Source organism: Mobula hypostoma, chromosome 21 (genome assembly GCF_963921235.1).
Source record: "Mobula hypostoma chromosome 21, sMobHyp1.1, whole genome shotgun sequence".
Lineage (NCBI taxonomy): Eukaryota > Metazoa > Chordata > Chondrichthyes > Myliobatiformes > Myliobatidae > Mobula > Mobula hypostoma.
Window position 1 is genome coordinate 20,896,178 of NC_086117.1, and position 27,663 is coordinate 20,923,840.

At 39.1% G+C, this 27,663-nt stretch overlaps 1 protein-coding gene across 4 annotated transcripts in view; it reads right to left on the reverse strand.

Moving 5' to 3' along the window:
* camsap1b (calmodulin regulated spectrin-associated protein 1b) overlaps nt 1–27,663 on the reverse strand; it is a 122,361-nt gene that overhangs the window by 28,088 nt on the left and 66,610 nt on the right. For 2 of the 4 annotated variants that reach the window (XM_063073591.1, XM_063073595.1), the window contains 7 exons: nt 22,193–22,225; nt 17,513–17,654; nt 16,621–16,760; nt 13,808–13,904; nt 13,374–13,539; nt 13,000–13,091; nt 2,696–2,780 (listed from right to left, as the gene is read on the reverse strand). In XM_063073591.1, the coding sequence (XP_062929661.1) occupies nt 2,696–2,780; nt 13,000–13,091; nt 13,374–13,539; nt 13,808–13,904; nt 16,621–16,760; nt 17,513–17,654; nt 22,193–22,225 (755 nt within the window). The remainder of the gene's footprint in view (nt 1–2,695; nt 2,781–12,999; nt 13,092–13,373; nt 13,540–13,807; nt 13,905–16,620; nt 16,761–17,512; nt 17,655–22,192; nt 22,226–27,663) is intronic. The other 2 variants (XM_063073593.1, XM_063073594.1) reach the window with 2 other exon arrangements.

The following is a 27,663-nucleotide window of genomic DNA, read 5'->3' on the forward strand; positions in this document are numbered from 1 at the left end:
TATGCGAAAAATGAGGGAAATGCAAGACAGATATATTCCAAATAAGAAGAAATTTTCAAAGGGAAGAAGGACGCTACCGTGGCTGACAACTGAAGTCAGAGACAAAGTAAAAGCAAAAGAGAGGGCATACAAGGAAGACAGAGGCAGTGGGAAGATAGATTGGGGAGCTTTTAAAAACTTGCAGAAGGAAACTGAGGTCATTCAGAAGGAAAAGATGAATCATGAGAGGAAGCTGGCGACTAAATTCAAAGAAGATACTAAAAGCTTTTTTTTTAAGTATATAAAGGGTAAAAGAGAGTCGAGGGTAGATATAGGACCAATACAAAACGACACTGGAGACATTGTAATGAGAGACGCAGAGATTGCAGATGAACTGAATGCTTATTTTGCATCAGTCTTCACAGCTGAAGATGTCTGCAGTATACCGGACATTCAAGAGTGTCAGGGGAGTGAGGCTTATGCAGCGAAAATTACGACTCAGAAGGTGCTCAGGAAGCTTAATGGTCTGAGGGTGGATAAATCTCCCGGACCTGATGGAATGCACCCTTGGGTTCTGAAGGAAGTAGCTGGAGAGACTGCAGAGGCATTAACAATGATCTTTCAAGAATCGATAGATTCTGGCATTGTACCAGATGACTGGAAAATTGCAAATGTTACTCCGCTATCTAAGAAGGGTGGGAGACAGCAGAAAGGAAACTGTAGAGCTGTTAGCCTGACATCAGTGGTTGGAAAGTTGTTGGAATAGATTGTTAGGGATGAGATTACAGCATACGTAGAGGCACATGACAAGATAGGCCAAAGCCAGCATGGTTTCCTGAAAGGAAGATCCTGCCTGACAAACCTACTGCAATTCTTTGAGGAAATTACAAGCAGGGTAGACAAAGGAGATGCAGTAGATGTGGAGTACTTGGATTTTCAGAAGGCCTTTGACAAGGTGCCGCACATGAGGCTGCTAAGCAAGGTAAGAGCCCATGGAATTACAGGGAAGTTACTAGCGTGGGTGGAGCATTGGCTGGTCGGCAGAAAACAGAGAGTGGGAATAAAGGGATCCTATTCTGGCTGGCTGTCAGTTACCAGTGGAGTTCCACAGGGGGTCTGTGTTGGGACCGTTACTTTTTATGCTGTATGTCAATGATTTGGACTACAGTATTAAGGGATTTGTGGCTAAATTTGCCAATGATACAAAGATAGGTGGAGGAGCGGGTAGTGTTGAGGAAACAGAGAGACTTAGATAGTTTAGGGGAGTGGGCAAAGAAGTAGCAAATGAAATACAACGATGAAAAGTGTGTGGTCATGCACTTTGGTAGAAGAAATAATCAGGCAGACTATTATTTAGATGGGGAGAGAATTCAAAATGCAGGGATGCAAAGGGACTTGGGAGTCCTTGTGCAAGATACCCTAAAGGTTAACCTGCAGGTTGAGTTGGTTGTGAAGAAGGCGAATACAGTGTTGGCATTCACTTCTAGAGGAATAGAATATAAGAGCAGGGATGTGATGTTGAGGCTCTATAAGGCACTCATGAGACCACACAGAGTATTGTGTGCAGTTTTGGGTTCCTTATTTTAGAAAGGATATACTGACATCGGAGAGGGTTCAAAGAAGATTCACGAGAATGATTCCAGGAATGAGAGGGTTACCGTTTGAGGAACATCTGGCAGCTCTGGGGCTGTATTCCCTGGAGTTCAGGAGAATGAGGGGGGGGATCTCATAGAAACATTCCAAATGTTAAAAGGCCTGAACAGATTAGATATGGCAAAGTTATTTCCCATGGTAGGGGATTCTAGGACAAGAGGGCACGACTTCAGGACTGAAGGACATCCTTTTAGAACTGAGATGCCAATAAATTACTTTAGTCAGAGGGTGGTAAATCTGTGGAATTTGTTGCCATGAGCAGCTGTGAAGGCCGAGTCATTGGATGTATTTAAGAAAGAGATAGGCTCTTGGTTAGCCAGGGAATCAAAGCAGGGGAGTGGGGATGACTGGATGAAGCGGATCAGCCCATGATTGAATGGCTGAGCAGACTCAATGGGCCGAATGGCCTACTTCTGCTCCTTAATCTTATAGTCTTATAATAGTAGAATGTGTGGAATACTCAGTAGAACTAGGTAGCATCTAATGATAGAGAAAACTGGAGTTAAACTTGCAGGTGGTTGACTTTATATCAAAATAGCCAGTTAACTAAAATAATTAAATTTTGAGCCTCAAGAGCTACAAGCAAGAAGATGAAGTACTGTGCCACAGTGCTTCCAGTTGCCCATCACTTTAATTCCCCATCCCACCCGTTTGACTTCTTATATTATTCTAAAAACCAACTCCCCTTCAGTCTATACATTTTCAGTTTTCTAATATTAATTATAAACTATAAATAACTATAGTATTCAGTAGTGAATAACTTACAATATTACATTTTTACTATTAAGAGTAATCAAAAATTTCTCTTAAATCTTTAGTTATATGAGAAGGAGCATATCTGTAGATCATGAATGAGCTAATTCAAATAAGGCTTAGTTAAGACAGAATGGAACAAAGATTGCGGACTGGCAGAATCTTTCACAGAAAAAAGCTTAGATTACCAATAATTGACATTTCTGCAATAACTTTAAAATCATATTTTAATATCACTAAAGTACCACTTGGTAGAATGTCCCTTCCAAGCAAAAGTAAACTAATAACTTTAAGGTATTTCTCTATCTACCTTGGTTTTTTTTCTTGCCAAGCCAACACTGAGCCTCTTGGCTGCCCGTCAACTCGAGTAAGGGAATTTGAACGATGCCGAGTATCTAAACAAAAATAAAATTAATGTTAACAATGCATGATGACCAAAGAAACATCAGCAGGAGCAGTTAATCCAACACTGTAACCCTGCTCTTCAAATTTTTATGATCATGGCTCATCTAACGTTCACAACTCCTTTTTCATGCCTGCATCTCACTCACCAGTCCAAAGATTTGTCTATCTCAGTGTTGAACATATTCAGTGACTTGGTTTCAACAACTCACTGGACAGAGAATTCCAAGGGACTCTCCAGTTCAAGATGTCATTTTGAAAAGAAACATAATGTCAGCATCTATTCTGCCAGATCCTCTCCAAATTCTGTATGTTTCATTCCTATAAACTCAAACAAGTACCCAAATTAAATTTTTCATTAAAAAAACTCCATCTCTGGAATAGATGAAAGCACCCACATTAATTGTATATATTCAGTCAAGAGTGTCTACATGATAAAACGTTGTTTATTGTAGCTAATTTGTAAACAGAATACTTTAGACATTACATTTGAAAAAAAAAACACATTTGAGCACATTCAGCCAACCTCACACATCCATTATGGATGCATTATCAACGCTAAGATGTGTCAGAGAACACATAAAAGCACATTTTGTGATAGTTGTTAAGCATTGATTAATTTGCATTTCAAACAAACTGTCATGGTCCGGTCCGTGAAGTCTGCATTCCGGTTCATGGTCTGGTCCATCGACCCTTGCTCCAGGTTTTCCAGTCTACCCTGTTTCTGTTCCTGTTGAGCACTAATTGAGGCAGCTGATTCTCATTGGGACTGGCTACCTCCAGAGACCAGGGCATGGCTGCTGGATTGTTCTTGTCCTTACTCCTTGTATCCCTACCCCTGCCTTCTGTTTCCTCGCCTGAAGCCTTGCCTTGTCTTGCCGGTAACTCTCGCCTCACCTGAAGTTCTTGTCTCGCCTTGCATTGCCTGAAGCCTCGCCTTCTCTTGCCTGAAGTCTTGTCTTGGAGCCACCCTGTACCTAGCTTCCTTCCTGTCCCTTGCTATTACCTTGCAGTTGGTTCTGTCCCTTGCCTCTGTTGGGTAAGCCAGGCCGTATTGCCGTTACCCTGCAGTTGGTTCTGTTCCTTCCTGTCCCTTGCCTCCGTCAGGTAAGCCGGGCCGTCTTGCCGTTACCCGACGGTTGGTTCTGTCCCTTCCTGTCCCTTGCCTCCGTTGGGTAAGCCAGGCCGTATTGCCGTTACCCTGCGGTTGGTTCTGTCCCTTCCTGTCCCTTGCCTCTGTCGGGTAAGCCAGGCCGTATTGCCGTTACCCTGCGGTGGGTTCTGTCCCTTCCTGTCCCTTGCCTCCATCGGGTGGAGATCCGCGCCCAGCCCAGGAGGAGCTTCAAGGCCCCAAGCCTCTAGCCAAGACTCACCCCAAGCCAAGCTTCAAGACCCCAAGCCTCAAGCCTTTAGACTCAAGCCTCGCCTCAAGTCCCTAAGCCTCAAGCCTCGCCTCAAGTCCCTAAGCTTCAAGCCTCGCCTCAAGTCCCTAAGCCTCAAGCCTCGCCTCAAGTCCCTAAGCCTCAAGCCTCGCCTCAAGTCCCTAAGCCTCAAGCCTCGCCTCAAGTCCCTAAGCCTCAAGCCTCGCCTCAGGTCTCTAGTCTCAAGCCTCGCCTCAAGTCCCTAAGCCTCAAGCCTCGCCTCAAGTCCCTAAGCCTCAAGCCTCGCCTCAAGTCCCTAAGCCTCAAGCCTCGCCTCAAGTCCCTAAGCCTCAAGCCTCGCCTCAGGTCTCTAGTCTCAAGCCTCGCCCCAAGTCTCTAGTCTCAAGCCTGAAGACTCCAGCCTCGTCCTGCCTGCCAGCCAAGTCTCATCCTTGCCTAGTTCTGGGGTCCGAGCCAGAGGCAAGACCCAGGTACTGGATCCTTGTCCAGTCTCTGGCTCGGAGTCCAAGCCCGGGCTCCTAGCTCTCTGGTCCAGTCCTGTTCCGGGTTCCCGGTTTTCGTGTCCATGTCCTAGCCCTCACCCTGTATCCTAGTCCTGTCCCTAGTACTTCAGTGTCTGTGTCTTGCACTTGGGTCCGTTCCCAGCCACTACCTCATGACACAAACAGTAATAGTGCTGATTTTAAAAGGGTCAGAACAATTTAAAACAGCAGCTGCAAAATCAATTCACAAAATCAATTTGTGTTGAGGGCATCACTGAGTTGTGACTGAAAGAAGATCATAGCTGGGAACTTAATATTTAAGGATACACCTTGTATGAAAAGGACTAGCAGACCGACAGGGAGTAAAATTAATTCCTAAGAAAGGGTGACATATGATCAGGAGGTGTAGAAAACCTGTGGGTAGAGAAGAAATTGCAAGGGTTGTGACGAAAAACCAAGTTATCAGAAGATTGATGCTGATGAGAGAGAAGAGAGATAACAAAGAGAGACACAATTCCAAGTATTGACAGACTGGTTGCTTTGTACCTGAACTGTTTGAAGTTTGATGGACAGGCGATACCCCAGCAGGGGGATAAAAAGAACAGGTTCGCTAAGGCATGACACACACCACGAGATCACGAGATAATGAGACCCTGGAAGAGCGGTGTGCCCCCACAAGTTGGTGCGAGTTTGGAGGTCTGGTCGCGGGTACCGACCATTGACGCACAGGGTGAAAGGGTACGATCGGTGGGAACCTGATGTGTGTGTCCGCCCTTGCCTGGGTACCGGGTTCACCGCGGAAGAACGGTCGTATCTGGAACGGAGGGGTCACAGTCGGTGACCACAGAAGACATAGAAAAAGGGTCCACCCGAAAGCCAACTGCGAAGAACATCAAAGGTCTGTCTGAATCAAAATTTGCATTCTCTCTCTCTCTCCGACAGCGATTACTGCAAACTGTACTAAGCTGAACTCTGCGTCACTTAAGACTGATCATTTTACCCCTAGACTGCGATAGAGCTTGGTTGATTCCTATTACCCTAGTTCTGTGTACATGTGTGTTTCATCTTTGCTAACCTGTTGCATTTATATCCTTACGATTAGAGTACTGTGTTACTTATTTCTTTAATAAAACTTTATGAGTTTCTGTTAAACCAGACTCCAACATGTGGTCCATTTCTGCTGGTTTGGCAACCCAGTTACGGGATACGTAACAGGGTAAAAAGACCCTGAAACGAGTTACATACAGGTCTTCGAACAGTAGCTAGGATATAGGACTTAACTTACAATGGGAGCTAGAAAAGGCATGTAATAAGGGTTATGTTACAATAGTCATGCAGGTAGATTGGTAAAATCAGGTTGGTGCTGGATCCCAACCAAGGGAATTTGTAGAATGCCTATGAGGTACCTTTTTAAGAGCAGCTTGTGGTTGAGCCCAATAGAGGAAAGGCAATTCTGGACTGGGTGTTGTGTAATGAACCAGATTTGATTTGGGAGTTTAAGGTAAGGGAACCTTAGGAGACAGTGATCATAATATGATAGAGTTCACCTTGCAGTTTGAGAGGGAGAAAATAAGTCAGACTGTGGAGGTATTAGTAACAAGAATCACTAGATCCTCAGATGGTTCCGGAGGATTGGAAAATTGCAAATGTCACTTCACTCTTTAAGAAGAGAGGGAAGCAGAAGAACAGAAATTATACGCCAGTTAATCAGTGATTGGGAAGATGTTGGAGTCCGTTATTAAGGATGAAGTTACATGATGGAGGCCCATGATAAAGGAGGCCAATGTCAGCATGGTTGAACCTGACAAATCTGCTGGAATTCTTTAAGGAAACAATAGACAGGAAAGACAAAGGAGAGTTAGTGGATTTGTTTACTTGGATTTTCAGAAGGTCTTTAACAAAGTGCTACACATGGGGCTGTTTAACAAATCCAACAGTATGACACAAAAGATACTAGCACGGATAGAAGAAAGGCAGGAGGCAAAGAGTTGGAATAAAAGTGGCCTTTTCTGCTTAGCTGCCGGTGACAAGTGGTGTTCTGCAAAGGTTAGTTATTGGGACTGCTTCTTTTCAGAATCAGGTTTATTATCACCGGCATGAGACATCGTATTTGCTAACTTAGCAGCAGCAGTTCAATGCAATACATAATATAGAAGAAAAAAAATTATAATAAAATCAGTTACAGTATATGTATATTGAATAGATTAAAAATCATGCAAAAACAAATAATATGTATTTAAAAAGTGAGGTAGTGTTCAATGTCCATTTAGGAATCGGATGGCAGAGGGGAAGAAGCTATTCCTGAATAGCTGAGTGTGTGCTTCAGGCTTCTAGACCTCGTACCTGAAGGTAACAGTGAGAAAAGGGCGAACTCTACACATATTAGAACAGGTTAATAAGAACGAGACAGAGACAATGGTAGTAGGATTGGACGCTGAGAAAGCTTTTGATTCGGTTAGTTGGGCATTCCTATACAGAGTGTTAGGAAGATTCGGCTTTCAAGAAAAGTTTATTAAAGTAATTCAGACTCTATATGACAGGCCTACAGCCCGAATTAAGATAAATGGGGACCTCTCTGACTCCTTCATCTTAGAGAGAGGCACTAGACAGGGATGCCCAATTTCTCCTCTCCTTTTTGCGCTATATATTGAACCGCTTGCCCAACTAATAAAACAGAGCGAAATCGTAAAAGGTATCAAGGTGGCAGGGATTGAACAGAAAGTGGCGTTATTCGCAGATGATGTTTTGGTCTATCTGAGTGAACCAGAAAAATCATTTATAGGATTGTTTACACTGTTGGATGACTTTGGGAAAATATCAGGTTATAAAATAAATGTAAAGAAAACACAGGTTATGTCCCTAAATTATACACCATCCAAAAAATTGCAGGATACATACAATCTTAAGTGGGAAGCTAAATCATTAAAATATTTAGGAATAACCCTGCCGAAGGATCTTTCAACGCTGTCACAGGTAAATTATGGGCCATTAATCTCAGATATGCATAGATGGAATCTTATCCCCTTTTTAAGTTTAAATTCAAGGATAAATACTATAAAAATGAATATTCTTCCTCGGTTACTGTATCTTTTCCGTACTTTACCTGTGGAGGTGGATGATAATCAATTCAGGGAATGGGACAAATGGATTTCCCGCTTCATTTGGCAAGGAAAGAAACCTAGAATTCGATATAACACCTTACAGTTAGGGAAGGAAGGAGGAGGTGTGGTTCTTCCTTGCCTGAGAAATTATTTTTATGCCTCACAGATAACCCCTCTGTTATATTGGTGTAATAGGGAATATAAGGCTAGATGGAAGGAAATAGAATTTGGATTAGTTGACAGTTTTCCTCTACGGGCCTCAATAGCTGACAAAGGATTGATGGCCCAATTGGAAAAATTTAAAAACAGTTGGATAAATCTTACATTAAAAGTATGGCAGAAGGTGGTTAATTCATGTGGAATTAATAACATGTTAAAACTCTTCAGATGGTGTGCATATGATACCGAATTCCTTCCCAACAGAGGAGATAAAAGATTTGAACTATGGATAAAGAAAGGTCTTACAACCTACCTCTCATTTATAGATTAAAGAGTATTACAAAGTTTCCAAATCCTGCAGGAAAAAACATGGCCTAGAACACAATGACTTTTTTTAGGTACCTTCAAGTACGAAACTATGTTAACCAGAGTTGTAGATATACAGACCTATCAACAGTAGAATTAGAATTTTTCAAGATTCTGAATTCAGCTTGCAGTTCAATACATAGTAAATCAGTTTCTCGATTATATAATGCACTCTCCCATGCTAAAAATGTAAAGACATTGTATGTTAAAGAGAAGTGGGAGAAAGAAGCGGGGTTGGTACTTTCAGAGGAGGCTTGGGGGAAAATATGCAGCTTTCAGTGGTCCTCGACTAATCCTTTGACTTGGAGAGAACATTGTTAGAAAAATATTATAAGATACTTCAAGACCCCATATCAGGAAAAATATAAAGATACAAACATGACATGTTGGAGAAGGTGCGGCTCCAAGGAGGCATATCGTTTTCATATTTTCTGGGATTGCCCTAAATTAAGTATATATTGGGAAGGTATTCATAGAACATTAGTTAAGGTACTTAGGTCCCAGATATCTCTGAACTTTGAGACGCTCTATTTGGGGCATGTATTGTTTCTTGAACAGAAGGAAGATATAAAGTTGCTGCAGGCCCTCTTAGCGGCAAGTAAGAAATCAATCACTAGAAAGTGGCTAAATCCAATACCACCTACATTAGAAGATTGGCACGAAATTATCTTGGAAATATTTAAAATGGAAAAGTTGACTTACTCCCTGAGAATTCAAAAAGAAAAATTTTATCAAATCTGGAATAAATAACCCCAATGCGAGCAGACTTTAGATGACTCTCCTAATGATCTATACTGCTCTTCTCATCAACACAGTAATATTGCTAACGTAAGCACCCCTAGTCTAAATGTTTACTGTTTTTTGTTTTCTTTTGGAAAACAGAGAATTAATACAAGTAAAGGAAAAGATTTGGGAACGGGATAAAAAATGATAAAATTAAGTAAATAAGTACATAGGGATTGGATAATTATGTCTGGGGGCAGGAGCAAGCATGAACAAGTTAGGATATAAACATCTACAATGGTTGTTACATAGGCTTACATACAACATTTTAGACCAGTAGAAATGGTCTAGAAGAGATATATGGAAACTATTATTACTATTTTTCTTAACAACTAATACCATTACTTAGCCTAATAGATTAGAATTACCACTGTACATAATTACCTATTTAAGTGTCTAATTTCCTTTTATATCATCTCAATGTGTACTTAAGAATGTATAAATTATATAAATTATAGTTTTATACATATAAAAAAATGGAAAAGGTTATACGTGAGAAAAAAGTACATGATACTTGTGAATTCCTTATCCAAATAAAAATAAAATTTAAAAAAAAAAGAAAAAAAAGTGAGAAAAGGGCATGCCCTGGGTGCTGGAGGTCCTTACTAATGGACACTGCCTTTCTGAGACACTGCTCCTTGAAATGTCCTGGGTACTTTGTAGGCTAGTACCCAAAAATGAAGCTGACTAAATTTACAACCCTCTGCAGCTTCTTTTGGTCCTGTGCAGTAGCCCCTCCATACCAGACAGTGATGCAGCCTGTCAGAATGCTCTCCACGGTACAACTATAGAAGTTTTTAAGTGTATTTGTTGACATGCCAAATCTCTTCAAACTCCTAATGAAGTATAGCAGCTGCTTGCTTTCTTTACAACTACATCGATATGTTGGAACCAGGTTAGATCCTCAGAGATCTTGACACCCAGGAACTTGAAACTACTCACTCTCTCCACTTCTGATCCCTCTGAGGATTGGTATGTGTTCCTTCGTCTTACCCTTCCTGAAGTCCACAATCAGTTCTTTCATCTTACTGACGTTGAGTGCAAGGTTGTTGCTGCAGCACCATTTCACTAGTTGGCTCACTCCTGTACGTCCTCTCATCTCCGAGATTCTACCGATAATGGTTGTATCATAAGCAAATTTATTGATGGCATTTGAGCTATGACTAGCCACACAGTCGTGGGTATAGAGAGAGTAGAGCAGTGGGCTAAGCAGTGACCAACCTCTCAAAGCGTTTCATCACTGTGGATGTGAATGCTACCGGGTGATAGTCATTAAGGCAGCACATATTATTCTTCTTGGGTACTGGTATAATTGTTGCCTTTTTGAAGCAAGTGGAACTTCCACCCATAGCAGTGAGAGGCTCAATACTCCTGCCAGTTGGTTGGCAGAAGTTTTTAGAGCCTTACCAGGTACTCTATTGGGACCTTCCGCCTTGTGAGGGTTCACCCTCTTTAAAGATAGTCTAACATTGGCCTCTGAGACAGAGATCACAGGGTCATCAGGTACAGCAGGAATCTTCACAGCTGTAGTTGTATTCTCCCTTTCAAAGCTGGCATAGAAGGTGTTGAGTTCATCTGGTAGTGAAGCATCACTGCCATTCATGATAATGGGTTTCACTTTGTAGGAATTAATGTCTTGCAAACCCAGCCAGAATTGTCGTACATCCGATGTCACCTCCAATCTCATTCAAAATTGTCTCTTCGCCCTTGAAATAGCCCTCCACAAATCATACCTGGTTTTCTGGTACAGACCTGGATCACCAGACTTGAATGCCACAGACCAAGCCTTCAGCAGATGACGTACCACCTGATTCATCTGCGGCTTTTGGTTTAGGAATGTACAGTAAATCTTATATCAATATTCAGATGATATATCAATGATTTGGATCATGGAAATGATGTCTTTGTGGCCAAGTTTGCAAACAATACAAAGATAGGTGGAGGGGCAGGTAGTGCTGAGGAAGCAGGAAGTCTGCAGCGGACTTAGACAGATTGGGAGAATGGGCAAAGAAGTGGCAGATGGAATATAATGTAGGAAGGTGCATGGTCATGCACTTTGATAGACTATTTTCTAAATGGGGAGAAAGTTTAAAACGGTGTTGCAAAGGGACTCTAGGAGTCCTTGTGCAGGCTTCCCTAAAGGTCAACTTGCAGGTTGAGTCAGTGATAAGGAAGACAAATGCAATGTTAGCATTCATTTTGACAGAACTAAAATATAAGAGCAAGGATGTATTGCTGAGGCTTTATATAGGCATTGGTCAGACCACACTTTTGACCCCTTTTCCAAGAAAGATTGGAGATGGTTCAGAGAAGGTTCACAAGAATTATTCCAGGAATGAAAGGTTTAACATATGAGGAGTGTTTGATGACTCTGGGCCTATATTCACTGGAGTTTATAAAAATGAGGGGGAATCTGATTGAAACCTATCGAATATTGAAAGGCCTAGATAAAGTGAATGTTTCCTTTAACAGGTGAATTTAAGAGCAGAGGGCACAGCCTCAGAATAAAGTGGATCCATTTAGAACTGAGTATATTTGAGTATATTTAAAGCGGAGTTTGATGCCATGGCTAATCAAGAATCTATCAAAGGTTACAGGAAGAAGCAGGAGAATGGGGTTTAGAGGGATAATTAATCAGCCATGATGGAAAGACAGAGCAGACTCGATGGGCTAAAGAGCCATATTCTGTTCCTATTCTTTATAGTCTTATGGTCTCATATCAGAGTCTGATGTCACAACATTATAATTTGCAATAACAAAGGCAATGATGTTAATATGATTTAAACTTGGCAAACAGTATAAACAGGATTAGTTATTTTCATTATAGATAATTTTAACAGCTCCACAAAGATTTAGTGTCACTATTTGGTGTTTATTTATGATCTCATACCTATATTCAGGACAATTTAAAAAAAAAGCTTTATTCAGGAGCAGGTTGGCATACAAGTCATGGAGTTGGCAGACTTGACCCCAACTCTGCTCACATCTCAGTCTAGATGAAAGCAGAAAAGGCCTCATAGGTTTCAAGATTCTTGGTGAGGGATGATATTTCCCAGTGTCAAGATACTCAAGAGGACCACGTGGGTTGATGCTCATATTTGAATAGTTTATTCAAGGTTCATACTTAATTAATTGCCACCTGCACAATGTATTGGAGGATGACTGGTCACAGACGAATGAAAAGTAAAATTGAAAATAAAACCAAACACAATCATTTGACAATCTGGATATCTAAATCAAATTCTATATAAAATGTCAAATTATAACTGGTTAAATTAAATCTAAAAATTAGTTAATTTTACATTTGATCATGTTTTACTATGTTCTTTAAAATAATTTTAGGAGAGGAAATTAATAACGTGTGCTGGGAGTACTTTTTTTAAAATACATCTTTTAGCTAATCTAACCTGGACCACAATTCCTCGTTCCTTTCATTGCTCACAATCCTTAATCACCTATAGCCCCAACAACGCATCTCAGCTTTCAACACATTTAATGGTTCAGTTTCTACTGTCCTCAGGGATATAGAATTTCACCTTATAAAGAAATATCACTATTCTAGCAATATAAATAACCAATAACTAAGAAATGATCAAAGTAGCTGACAACTTATTATATCACAAAGTTGTTTTATAACGTCATTAGATTTTTTTTGTTTGTTTTTCAGCTCCAAAGAGCAATATAAAAGGAAGGGCAGTTAAGCAATAATCAGTTGGGATTTAAAGTAACTATTTGAAGCAACTATTTAAAACAACTACATGATTAACAAGCTGATACCACATTAAATAATCCACTAGGTCACCAAGGTGCTCCCATTACATTATTAATGATTTCTTATCATTGCTACACCACCATCCTACCCAATCTCTTGCATTTCTAAAATTCTTCTAAATATTCACTAGGACATTTTCCAGTTTGAATGCACTGCAACAGTCTTACCTTGACTATCTTCATAAGGCAAAGAAGATTTGTGTTGCCTCTGTCTTAAAGGCAATAGTGGGTGGGATGGACTGAAGGCAGGGCTTCCTTTGCTGCATGTAAAGGGAAATGAGAAACATCCTTAGCTTTATTTGATAAAAGATACAAAAAGCCTGATTTGATGAGATAATTTAGATGCTTAACTTTTCCATACACTTGATTAGTATTACAAAGTTTTACTTCCAATACAATATATAATAAAACTTTAAATACAAACACACCATTAAATTTAACAGAAGCAGCCATCACTCATATGCTTTTAGTTAACACTGTACCCGTGTTGGAAAACAAGCTGCTTCAGGACATGCCAAGATAGAGGACAGAGACAAACTTACACAAACTCTTCAGGATGCAGGCAATACCTGGTTCCAATATCTTGGCTACTCTGTGGTGGAGTTGCTGTCACGTCACCATTTGCTGGGCTGACCATAAAGCTCCTTTTTGTTGCATTGGAAATTGGAAGAGGTGGACGCAAGTTCTTTTGTTGTAAGAGGGTTTTAGCTAAAAGAAAGTAGATATTACATATTACTTAGTTGAGAATGTTTTCCTTTGTAATTGAAGTGTAATTATCATGGAGAGGTACTGATATTATGTTACGAAAGTGTGTTTAGACTTTCAAGAGGTAATATCTTTTAAACATTTTTATCCAGAACAAACAGTTGTGGCTTGGCCCCAAACTTTGATGGTCAAATTATCAAGCAACTCTAGAAAATGTTAAGACGAACAGTCACATCACATTGATAATTTAGATTCATTCAAAACAACATACCATCTTTGATTTCTTGAACTTCCCTTGGCTGTACAAAGTCAGGTTTCACAACTTCGAACCACCAGAACAACTCAGCAATGAACACCATAACATTAGGCTATAAAGAAAAAACTCATGTTAAGCACACATCTGTTTATTATAATACAGATGAAAAGAACTTGACCAAGCATAAAATAAGCTGATTTAAACAGCTCACACCTGACTCCTCATCTAAGGCAGCTGTAACGCAGGAAGCTACATGACATTCAGTATGTCTGATTAGCAGCCTCTGCAGGACACAATATCCAGACCTCCCATTAAAGATGGCAGGGTAAAATCTCCAACAGTTATAGACAAAACCACCACAAAGGTTGTGGTTCTCAGAGGGTAATCAACTCAACCCAAAGATATTACATAATTATGTCTTGGACCCCAACCATCAATGTTTCATCAATTATATTCCATTCATCAAAAAAGCTAGAAATGATCTCTAAGCTATAGGTGACCCCGACCTTCGCCCACCCACCCCCCACCCCGCCACCACCACATTAATGGAGTGGAGGGGAATTCTATTACCAGGAAAGGGCATATTAGAATTTTCCATAAAATGAAGCTGTGTCAAAATAATAAAGCAACACACATCAAAGTTGCTGGTGAACGCAGCAGGTCAGGCAGCATCTCTAGGAAGAGGTACAGTCGACGTTTCAGGCCGAGACCCTTCGTCAGGACTAACTGAAGGAACAGCAACAAAGGGTCTCGGCCCAAAACGTCGACTGTACCTCTTCCTAGAGATGCTGCCTGACCTGCTGCGTTCACCAGCAACTTTTATGTGTTTTGCTTGAACTTCCAGCATCTGCAGAATTCGTGTTTACGTTTTCAAAATAATAATTTTTATTTTCAATTAGCAGTTTTTGATGCATTTATTTAGTTGTTCCCCCAATATAAATTCCAAGTATGAAATTCAATCCATTTCTCATATTTTTAGATATTGAGTTGTGAATTCTGTAAGGGTTGATTTCAGTAATTCAAACAGATGCCAACGGTGGGGTGGGGGGGGGGGTGCCTGCACTCATTTCTCTTTGTAACAAATGGTTCATGACCATGTGCAATAGAACCTGGAAATTTCATTTACACACTGTCTAATAATGGCAAATAAAACCCACTCTGCACTGATGCAGGGCTTTGAACTAAATGTTAACTATTCCTTTGCCTCCACAGATGATGCCCATGTTATGCCAGCTATTTGTTTTTCATATTGGAATATAGTTTGGGAAAAAGTGAAAACATTTTCTTTGGCAGAAAAAATAGAAAACTAGATTGTTATTTAAAGGGAGAGAAACTTAAGAATACAATTGTAAAGACAGGATTGGGTATTCCTGAATGAGAAGCAAAATTACTGGAGAGGTGCAGCTCGTAATGGAAGTGGCCAATGAAGTGTTGGACTTGTGGTATAAACTAGGGTGGTTTTGCTACAACTGTACCGAATTTTGGAATATAAAAAAAATGGGTGTTAATCTTACTGATGAGTGTCAAGAATAATATAGAACTAGAGGCTAAAATTTTAAAATAAGGATTTACACATTTAACAAACAAGAGAAAATCTGCAGATGCTGGAAAGCTAAGCAACACGCACAAAGTGCTGGAGGAACTCAGCAGGCCAGGCATCGTCTACGGAAAAGAGTTATCAGTCAATGTTTCGGGCTGAGACCCTTCATCAAGACCCGATGAAGGGTCTTGGCCCGAAATATCAACTGTACTCTTTTCCAAAGATGCTGCCTGGCCTGCTGAGTTCCTCCAGCATTTTATGTGTTTACCTATTTGAGGTGGTTACAAGGAGAAACAACTTCTCTCACTGAGTACTTACCCAAGAAGCTGAAAGCTACCCAGAGCAAAGCAGATCACATTTTTTGTGCATCTTACCCTAAACATTTACTCCTTTCATCATCAGTTCACGTTTCTGGTAAGATGGTAGCATGCACAGACGCAGCGGCTTCTATTGGGCCAACCAAAGGTGTTATTGTCTTTTTTAAACTTTTTTTTTTACAATCGCAAGACCCTGTTGAACATTGTACTTAAAGTACCGTGGGTCTACCCCATCAGCGAATTGCTCGTTGATGAAGAAGCTGAAGGAGCTGGACTTGGTGCTGAACATACTGTTGCCTGCATCAGAGGCAGTGGAGGGGGTCAGTGAGTGAAGGCAGCATGCAGTCTAACAGCAAGAGATTGTCTTAGTTACTCTTCTTATCTTGACACCCTGTTGGACGTTGTCAGTATGGAATGCTGCAAATCCAATTCAGATGGCAGTGGTGGATAGCGGGGGATCTGCGTGGCTTGAACTGTAGCAAGGAATAGGCCTCAAGCCATGGTGTAGCCAGTTTATAGACACCCAGGAGAGAGGCGCTAGAGTTGATGTGCTCCGCCGGAGTGCCTGGGGCAGTGAGGAATAGCATCCAAGCTAGAGTCAGTGCTGCCCCCAACGTTTGCTCGGCAGAAGTCAAGATGCATTGTGTTCGACTGTAGACTGCTGCAACATTGATGGACTCAGGCTCTTGGACTATATTTTCTTGTGTGACTGTATTTTACTGCTATCTTATATTTGCTTGCAATCTTATATGTGCCTTGTACTGTGTATGACTGTTACTGTTTTGCACTTTGGCCCTGAAGTAATGCTGTTTCATTCAGCTGTATTCATGTATAGTTGAATGACAAACTTGAACTACAGTCTGCACCACCTCATGATAACTAAACACATTGATTTACACTCTCCGTCTCCAGATGTACAATGACTCTTTAAGGAATGCCTTATTAAATAGGGATTCTCAACTAGACCTTACCTTCAGCACTGTAGGGCCATATAGCATATCTTCAAGAGTAAGATAGAAACTTCTGTTCAGGTAATGATTTGAGAAATCTATCAGGAGCTGAATATTGTACAAGCTGTCTGCAATTGAAGTCACTTCCTTCAGACAGATATCTGCAAAGAAAAGGAAATGACAAAAATAATCCCTTTTAAATTAATGTTCAAATAAACCAGTCTTTAAAGGATTGAATACAAACTTTAAACACAGCGTTTTTGAATTGTACTGTTTTCAACTGTCAATAACCAATTAATTTTCCCCATATATGATGTACTTTTCAACAACAAACCCTTGCTGAGAGTAAATAAACAACACAGCTTTAAGTCATTTATTTTGAAACTAGGAGCTCTCATCTGTTATGGGGTACACAGAATTTCAGATTCCACTGTGATCTGTTCTAACATTACCCTCCTCTGCCTCTTGCCACTCCTCCCCCATTTCTGAAATGTTTAATTTTATTAAATACTAATACAATGCCACCTGTATATTTACTAATGATCTTTTTTTGAAATGTGGAAAGGGGATCTCCAGGATTAAGTCAGTATTTTAGGGAGCCTGTGGTGTTGAATAGATAAAAGATGAATGAAGTGAATTACTTGTTCAAGGATTAGATGACCTGAAACAGCTCTTCATTTTTATGCATAGTTCTTTCACTTGATGTTTTTCTATATTTGTTACATTATATTTCTAAAGGTATCAGTTTGAAATAGCTAATGGTATTGAAGAATTTAAATTATTGTTGAAAAAATATTGCATATAATGTATTGCTTAAACATTTGATATAAACTTGTATGTAAAAACACATCTAATTGTTACACTGGAACAACAGAAAAAGATAAATATAGTGCATAATTTTAGGTACGAATACCTTCTAATTTCATGAGCTCTGGGCAATAATAGTGAATAACGGCAAGAAGTGAACAGCCATCACAAGCATCCCTCATTAAATCCTCCATTAAAGGGAAAAATGGTAACTGCTTGCTCAAGGGGTGATCCCGTCGATAACGAACCTAACATAATAAAACAAAGATTTAAGGGTTTTCTGTGTGTACATGCAAGAAAGAAACAATTGCAATTTATATTTTGAAGTTTTCGACATTGCTCAACCCCAAAATAGTTGGTAAATGCTATTTTCTTCATGACTTCACCACCGAGGATATGAGTCACAAGTTATGGAGAGATATAGCACAATAAAAGCCTTTTCAATCCACCATTTCCTATTTGATGATCAATCACTTTACACTAATCCTATATTAATCCTTATTTTATTCTTCCTATATATTCAGCAACTGCTCCAGATACTACCACTCACCTACACATGAAGGGCAATTTAGTAGCCAATTAACCTACCAATCTGCATGAAATCAAAGCACTGGGGGACCTTGCATAGGTACAGGGGGGATCTGCAAACTCTACACAGTCAGCACCTGGAATCAGGATTGAGCTCAGGTCTCTGCCACTGTCTTCCCTGATGCACCATCATGACACTAGAATGGTTGGTCACCTGAGACCTTTTTCTCAGCTTTGTTCCCACAAAATACATTAAACCAGTTTATTTGCTGATGCATTTTAAAATTAGAAGTACATTTTGCAAACATCTCTTTTCTTGAAGTTGCAGAGTTTGTGTTAATTTTACTTGTAATTTTAATAAATTTAATGAAAAGTTCTTTCTACAGATTAAAATTAATTTATATTAAATTGGAACTAGCAAATCAAGCCTTCGTTTACAACCTAAATTGGGTACTTGTTAGTCCAGACATGATGTATTCAAGCTCTCAAAGACGTGCTAACCATTCTGCACTTGGCACGCATTTAAAATTCTCTTTTTAAAAAAAATAACGGAATGTGAAATCAACCACAAAGAACACCAAAGTGTGTGAGAAAAAAAAAGCATTGTTCTTTCAACAGTTTCAGATTCAAAAAAAGATTTGGCTGCAAGTCTCACTAAATTTTGGACATTACTTAAGCATATAATTCAGTGTTACAGTGAGGCAGACATACCAAGGTTCTCTAACAAAAGGCAAAGTATCCTGTTGTACATTCTTCAGATACCTGTCTGCCAGGAAATTTGTTAATTATTATTTTTAAATTATTTGTTCTTTAATCCAGAGCAGATTGATGTTATGCCTTTTGTTGAAATTTTATTTTAGCAACATCATTAACCTGAAGCAATAGAATTGTGGAAGATTACTATCAATCTGATATGAATTTAGTCTATTTCACTTAATGAGTCATTTTAAATATTAATCTATCCTGGCTCGATGGATCTCTGGATACTCATCAGTACCAATCTGCTTTACACCCATACTTTAAAGAAAAATACATGAGCTAACAATTTTAAGAGCCCATTAAAGTTAACATACTGTGCAGCATTTTTATGTAGTAACATGAAATTTAGCCTATGGTCACATGTAGTCATAACTGATTCTATAATTAAATACAGCAATCAGATGTGATTAATGCTGCTGATGCCATTGTCAACTTATTAGAGTACATGTATAAACCATGTGAATCAACTGGATATCAAGCTCAGTAAAGTGGCTTGAAAATTCTGTCTCTGAAAACATATGTAGACATTTTACTATAACACCACAGCTTCTGAAAATATTCATGTAAACATATGCTTATGCACGATGAGCTGTACAAGACTTTACAGATAAATAAATTACCTAATTACTTACATGTACAAATGATAAAAATAAGTTTTAAAGTGCTATATAACATTTTCCCCAGTTTGTTTTGTTTCTCTAATGTAAAACAATTGGTTGTCAATGAAACCTACATTTATTATTTCAAACCTGCTGTGACAAATTACAGCTTCGTTGACTGTAATAGTGAGCTGGTTTAATGAATTTAGAATTTACAAAAATCTAATTGGAATTAATGAAATAGCAGTTCAGAAACAACTGCATTAACCCAGCTCCACAATTATTTTTTCAGAAATTGTACGAAAATGCATTCATCTGACTGTTTAACAAAGCGTTCATTCTGGTTATATATTTACCAGTACTCTATATTAATGAATGCAAAAACTGTAAACTTTCAGTAAAAATAAAGCCAGAAGCTTCGTTTGAAAATATAAAGTACGCTGTAATACCTTGAGCATATTCTTCTGGTTCCAATACACAATGAGGTATGGCATGCATCAAAACAGACCAACACAAAGCAGACAGGATGTTGAAAGATGCAAGGCACGCAGAAAATAGTACCTTTGTTTAAGGACAGGAATTGTCAAAAATCCTCATTCTTACTCAGACTTATCCTCATTCTTACTCGCATTTGGTTGATAAATTGAGAAGTGGGCCTTGGGTGCAATTTTAAAGTAAATTAGCAATGGCTGATAGCTAGAGAAGGGTGAAGACCAGTTAGGAAGAATGGAGGGGTGGTGTTGGACATTAACGTTGATTCTCTAACTTCAGGCACACAAATGACTGACATCATTCATAAATGCAGTATATTCACCAGATATACAGTACTTTCCATTTGGGACTTTGCACCAAGTGCCTTTATTTGAAAAGATAACCCAGGAACTGCAGTCAAAAACCACAGCAAATTACAGGTAAATTACTATTTGAAGAAAGCAGCCAAATTGAACAAATTTTAGTAAAAGTCTGGTCTGATGGTGTGGTTTGGAATATCTTTGAGGGTTGTTGACAGTCCCTTGGAGTGTCTTGCTGAAATAATTTTGACATCTACAAAACTGACGAAAAGGACATGGTTGAATAAGAGGATTCCAGTGCATACATATTTGACAATGAAATCATGTAGCATTCAGTGCCTGCATGAGAAAACATACTTGACAAGGAATCGACTGAATATCCTCAAATTCCCAATGCCTCATTTGTAAATCCAATGTTCTCAACAATTAGTTTGAAAATTTATATCAGACTAATAATTTAATAAACCATATTCAAAGCATTAAACATTAAACCTTAATTTTTTTTTGAGAGGAACATTGTATTTTTCAAATAATCACTTTTTAAAGCCCAGTGATGTTCTCTGGAATAGAGCTTTTCAGCAATAAACAACAAACCATCTTCCAACCAAGACAACAGATCTGAGTAATGCATCATGAAACCCATACTGAAATATTGGCTTGGATTCTGTGACAGAAATAACATCGAGGGTAATGGTGTTCACTTAAAATTATTCAGCAACTTCCAGTGACCAGATGGATGTAGTAAAACATGGAAAGGGAAAAAGTGGTGTGCAAGACACCTTGCTCCTTCAGAAGCAGAAAACATTATCTTGTTAACTGAAACGTCACTTAACATAGTAAATGGTATGAAGTTGCTAAAATATTTGAACTCACTGAGAGCCAGAAAAAGGAATTTTCCAACAACTTGCATGCTAGCAGTCGAAAGGTTAAAAGTGGTCTGACTTGACACATTGTAGTGGCTTCTCCCACTCCAGAGATAAGAGCAATAGAAACTTCAGCACAAATACTTTAGGGTCTGGTGCACTTTAGAAGTGAAATTAGTCCTGGCATTATTTCAAGAGTAGAAAGGCTCATCTCTGATAATCAAATTAACTAGTCATTATTACATGGCTGCTTGTGGAAAGTTGGGCACAGCTTCCTACATGACAACTACAATTATACTTGTTAAAAAAGATACATCATTGACTGTACAGGATTTTGTAATGTCCTGAAATGAAAGTGAAAGGTATTAAAAACACAAAATGCAGGCCTTTCCTTCCATTTCAACTATCCACTTTACCAGTATGGTAAATCACTATTGTCAGCTTTTCTAGTGCCAAAAATTAGCTTTTACAAGTGTGCAATGTCACTTTAGCCATTCTTCCTGCATATTTTCAAAATATGAAAATAAAGACCTCTTGCTTTTTAAATATAATTGCCCTTCCTTTATTATTTCTCAAATCGCAACTCATTTGATATTGAATTCAAAACTAACATTCTTTGTGCAGTCAGGAGCACTTATCTGAGCCATGGGATATCTACTGACTAAATTAAATTGTACAATCTGCTTTAAGGAGGAAATACAGCAGCCTCTTTATTCACAACTGCTCCCACAAAGAGTCATGTGGTCATGATCAATTAATTTGATCACCAGGGATAATAGTGTAGACCATTATTGAAATAATGAGAGATCATTTAACTCACCTGATGCAGACTGAACCTTGGACTGAGATAGCATTTCTAACAGTGCAGCACTCCCTCAGCATTACACAGAGCATCAGGCTAGCAGGCTACTTAAAGTCTGATTCACTTTATTTCAATGTTTCTAAATGATTAAAATCTCCAAATGAATTTTTTGAAGTATCAATGTTAGATGAAAATAAATCAGAGCTTGTTTCATTCAGTTCTTAATCAATGCCTCCCAATAGTTCACAATAGGTCCAAATTTTTTCTTAATCAAAAACTGGTACAAAACTCAAGCATACATAACCATAGGTAGCTTTTAAACAGAAATTTGATAAGGCTCTCCAACATTCAGTATACCAGAAAATGTTTGTTGTTTATTGCTGCTGTTAAAAGGAGGAATTAAGTTTAACTGAAATATAAATAGAAATGTAACGGCTCACTTACAGGCACCAGTTTCCAATACCATTTTGAAGGAGACTGCCCAAAAAGCAGGGAAAGGAGTTAGAATTCAAGGACAGCAAAAGGCAAGGAGCAAAGCTTGTTAGAACACACACAGACCAATATAAAACACTCCAAATTACAAACGTTTGTAGATGGCTAATCCTATTGACTAGCAAACATTATCAACAAGTATTACAAAGTTTATTGCATCAGTGACTTTTATAGAGAATATTTACAATTGTGATGTACTGGGATGGTGGAATAACTAAAAAAGGAAAAGGCAAGGTTCATAGTTCTGATTTGACTTTGTATATATATTAGTACGCACAGTATTGTACTAACTGTTTTAAATAAAGACAATGCAAAACGCTTACAACAACTAAATTAGACCAGAATTCTTAAATGAAATAATAACATTTTGGAAAATGTTTAGAATAGCATTTGATACATGTCCTGTATCCGATTTACATTAACATAGAAAAGAACGGTTTAACAAAATTTCCAAAGTGATGTTTACTGGTAACTATTTCCTTTTTGATATTGTTATCACATTAACTCAATTAAAAGCAAATACTCATGCAGGTGCAGCAAATAGAGAAAGTTCCCAAAAGTGGCAGCACAATTACATTTATCCAAGCTGTACCATTTTTATTCTAAGCAAACATAGCACTGTTTACAATTATACCTAAATATCAAAAGATATAAAGGCTAATCAAAGTAAAAATAGACCAGAATCATCTCCTCCATCATCTACATCAAGGGTCCCCAACCTTTTTTGCACTGCAGACCAGCCGACCCAGGGCAGGGGGGTAGGGTTGCCAATGGACAAGAGTAGCAGTCAAATACGTTGTGTTTACCCCGAGAAAGACTACAATGACCATGAAGCCTTGCGCGGGCACCAGTGCGCATGTGTGTACATGCCGATTTTTTTTTCCACAAATCGTTTTTGGCGATTCTGTTTGGGGGGGGCAGTATTAATCATAACTGGAATATAGGTGATAAGTGGCTAATACACTCAATTTCATTTCTAAAAGGGTTTATCTTTTGAATTTAATATTAAATGCACAGCGCATATTTTCCTTGCATGAATATAGTGGTAAGTTAATTATCAGGGGAGGACAGGGGAGCTTGAAGTAAGTGTTGAATGAACTTCCAGTAGAAGTGGTAGAGACAGGTTCAATATTATCATTTAAAGAAAAATTGGATAGGTATATGGACAGGAAAGGAATGGAGGGTTATGGGCTGAGTGCAGGTTGGTGGGACTAGGTGAGAGTAGCGTTCGGCACGGACTAGAAGGGCAGAGATGGCCTGTTTCTGTGTTGTAATTGTTATATGGTTATATAAGTCACTTACAAGTCAAAAGCATAACATTTTAAGTAACGTCTGGATATTAAACACACAGCATAAATGTTCCCCGTATGAACATATAAAATCATTGCAACACACCAATATCGCTGAATCAGTGGGAGCCCTGGGCTTGTTTCCCTGCAACAAGACGGTCCTAACGAGGGGTGATGGGAGAGAGCGATACTCGAAGGGGGTTCCTTATGTCCAGTCTATTCCTCAATTTAGTTTTTGTTACATTCATTGCAGAGATATATTGGAATGGAAGCAACATTTTCAGTGCTTTCATGGCTATCTCAGGATATTCAGCCTTGACTTTGATCCAGAATGCCAGCAGAGATGTTATGTCAAACATACTTTTCAGCCCACCGTCATTTACAAGCTCGAGGAGTTGATCTCCTTCCCACGCTGACATGGATGACGTGTGGGTAATGACCTCGCATGTGTTCAAGCTCAACAGTGGGCGTGACAGGGAATGAGGAAAGGTGCAGCTGACTCATATCGCCAAATCATATCATTTCCTCGCGGCCTGGTAGCACATGCTTTGCGGTCCTGCACCGGTCCACGGCCCAGTGGTTGGGGACCGCTGATCTACATAAGCTTCTTGTCTCTTATGTTACAGAGAGAAAGTAAACAGTGCTAAGAGTTGCTCCATGAGGATGAATGGTAAAGTCAGAGGAAGTGCAAAAAACAATCTATTTAAGAAATTTTTCACCAGAAAAGTTCGCAACAGAAAGAGAATGCCAATTCTCCTCTCAATTTCACAGGTTTGTCAGTTCATATTCTTTCCATCTGTTAAATATATAGCATATACATACACCAGAACATGGCAATGGAATAAATGTCATTTGCTAATATACTTTTTCTTCTAATAAAATATTGCTTGTTCACAAGCGCACAACACGGTCTACAACTGAAAGCAAAATTCTCCTTACAAAAAACATAAGAAAAAGTGGAGAAGAATATAGATGAATGGCAAATGTTTGTCTAAAAACTGACTCAGCTGATGCTGCATTTCACCTCTCCTAGAATGTTGCAAAAAGATAAAACTACGCAGTTGCTCAAGAAGAAAGCTATTTGTTTAAAACAAATGAAGTACACAGTTGTGTACATCAGGTAGTCCACAAGAAATAGAAATAGTTATAAAAAAAATTCAAGACTGTCAAAGCTTACACAACAAAATTGTCATAACTTACTCATAGAACACTACATCACAGATAAAGGCCATTCAGATCATGTAGTCCATGCTGAACCATTAATCTACCTAGTCACATCTATCTGGACACATCTCATCCATGTACGTATCGAAATTTCTCTTAAATGTTGAAATTGAACCAACATCCACCTCTTCTGTTGGCATTTCATTCCACTCCCCACCCTCAATGAAGTAGCTGCCCCTCAGGTTTCCTTAAACAGTTCATCTTTGAGTCTTGACCCATAACCTCTAGTTCTAGTTTCACACACTATAATTTGCCACTTCTTTTGCTGACTCTGCTTGGCCAAATTTATTTCCTACATTTTCCTTAAACATTTTTAGTTTTCCAAGTTGTTTTTTAACAAAAAGATGACACTGGTTCCAAAGTATTGCCAGCCTGGTGCAATACAGCCTTTATAGATTCTGAGATGCTGATGGGGCTGACAAGGGAACTGCAGACCTTCATACAAATGGAGCAGTAGGTGGGTAGTTTGTGATATAGTGCACTTCTGCTTACTCAGGGCTTCTGTGTGATCACAATACAGTTTTGAGATGCTCAATACCATCCAGTCTTCTCCTTAAGCACTTTGAGCGATTACCAATAGTAAGTGGGAATGTTCCGTGTGTAATGTGTAGTAGTCAAGAAAGCTTACATCATGAGATTTGCACTAAGTCTTAAGTCGAAAATCAGATACTCTTTCAACCAAAGACTGCCAGGGAGCATTTGAAGGCTATGTCAAATTTCATCATCGTCTACATCTTCTAATGAATGGCTCCTGAAATACGGGAAGTGCTTTGTGTTTTCCAGGATCTCATCATGAATCATTATCAGAAAGGACTGTGGTACAGCAAAGAGAGAAAGATGGTGGATTTTGCTCTTCAAGATGCTAAATGTAATGTCCTTCCTCTTAAGTTCTTCAGTAGGAGAGTGGATAATCTTGAAGCTCAGCCTTAGTGTAAGTAACTGCATGCATCATCTGCAGATTGCAGTTCCACAACCAAGATTCATGTGACCTTGGTTTTTGAGATTAGTTGCCATAGGCTGAAGTTTCCCCAGAAACATTCCTAATGGCATTTCCCTGTAGAAGGCCACCAGCCAGTCATTTTTCGACCTTTACCACTAGGTGGCAGCATAATACCTGCTCACCCTTCCAGTCACTCTAAATCCTTACCCATGGATATTTGAATTTGTCTGCAAGTTTCTCCATGTAGTTCAAATAATTCAAGATACAGGATTTAAAGCACATTTATCATCAAAGAATACATAAATTATACACTTTGAAATTTGTCTGCCTGTGGCAGCCACAAAGCAAGAAACTCAAACTACCCAATTTTAAAAAAGACCAAAAACCACTGGAGAGCGAGAGAGAGAAAGAAAGAAAGAAAAGAGAGAGAGAAAGAAAAAAACACATCTTGCAAATAATAGAAGCAAGTCAACAGCACTCCAAACCACTACGAGTCCCAGATCCACTCCCAGAGTACCCGGAGTTGGCCCAAGCCAAGCCTTGGTCCCCAGCTTCCACACCAGCGGGGCAGAAGCGCACAGAAGCCAGATCAGTTCAGCGCCGCAGAAAAAGGAATGAAAATTACGTCACTTATGCACTTTAACTGATCTCTTCTCTGGTCAAAATTAGTCACACAAGTATCATTGCCACCTATTTTTGTTCTTTATCTTTCTCCAGACTTATTAAACATTATAGTCTACCTAATTTTACTAGTTGTACAATCTTTTTCCAGATCACTGTCTAAAAATTGATATTTTTGTTCCGCCGATAAAATTAAATTGCTGCCATCTTTTATTGTCTCCATTGTTGCTGGTGCTTAGAGTCTGTCCACCATCTGTAGCTTGAGTCTCGCTTGTTCCCTGCTGGATACCAACACTAGTCTGTTTAAACTTTATAGACTTTATTTTTCCCACATCAGCGCATTTGGTTGTACTTGAGTTTACTGCCTTCTCTTCTTTGCATTAAGACGTTAAATGTCTGTCTCTTAAAAGTTTGAATTTAAATTCTCACTTCTTCAGTTGTTAATTGAGCCTTCAGACCCAGTGCACTATTAAAGTTCAAAGTTCAAAATAAATTTAATACAAGTACACATATGTATGTCACAATATCCTACCCTGAGATTTATTTTCTTATCAACATTCATGGTAAATACAAAGATGCACAATAAAATCAATGAAAAACTGCATAGAACAGAAATGGACAACCAATGTGCACAAGACAATAATTAGTCCAAATACAAAAGAGAAAATAATAAATAAATGAAGATATTGAGAACATGAGTTGTAGAATCCTTGAAAGTGAGTCCATAGGTTGTGGTATCAGTTCAGTGTTGAGGTAAGTGAAGTTATCCCCTCTGATTCAAGAGTTTGGTATTTGGGTAATAAATGTTCATGAACTTGGTGGTGTGGGACCTGAGGTTCCTGTATCTACTTCCTGATGGCAGCAGTGAGAAGACAGCATGGCCTGGATGGTGGAGGACCTTGATGATGGTGCAGCTTTCCTGTGGCAATGCTCCTTGTGGACGTGATCAGCGGTGGGAGGATTTTACCTGTGATGGACTGGGCCACATTCACGGGCATTGATGTTTCCAGGCCATGATGCAACCAGTCAGAAGTTTGAGAGTTTTAGATGATATGCCAAATCTTTGTGAACTTCTAATAAACTAGAGGTGCTGCTGTGCCTTCTTTGTAAAGGCACTTACATGCTGGACCCAGGACAGATCCTCTGAAATGATAATGCTGAGGAATTGATATCTCCTGACCCTCTCCACCTCTGATCCCCTGATAAGGACTGGCTCATGGGCCTTCGGTTTCCTCCTCCTGTAGTAAATAATCAACTCTTTGGTTTTGCTGATGTGTGAGAGGTTGTTGCTGTGGCACCATTCAGCTAGAATTTCAATGTCCCTCCTATTGGCTAATTTGTCCCCATCT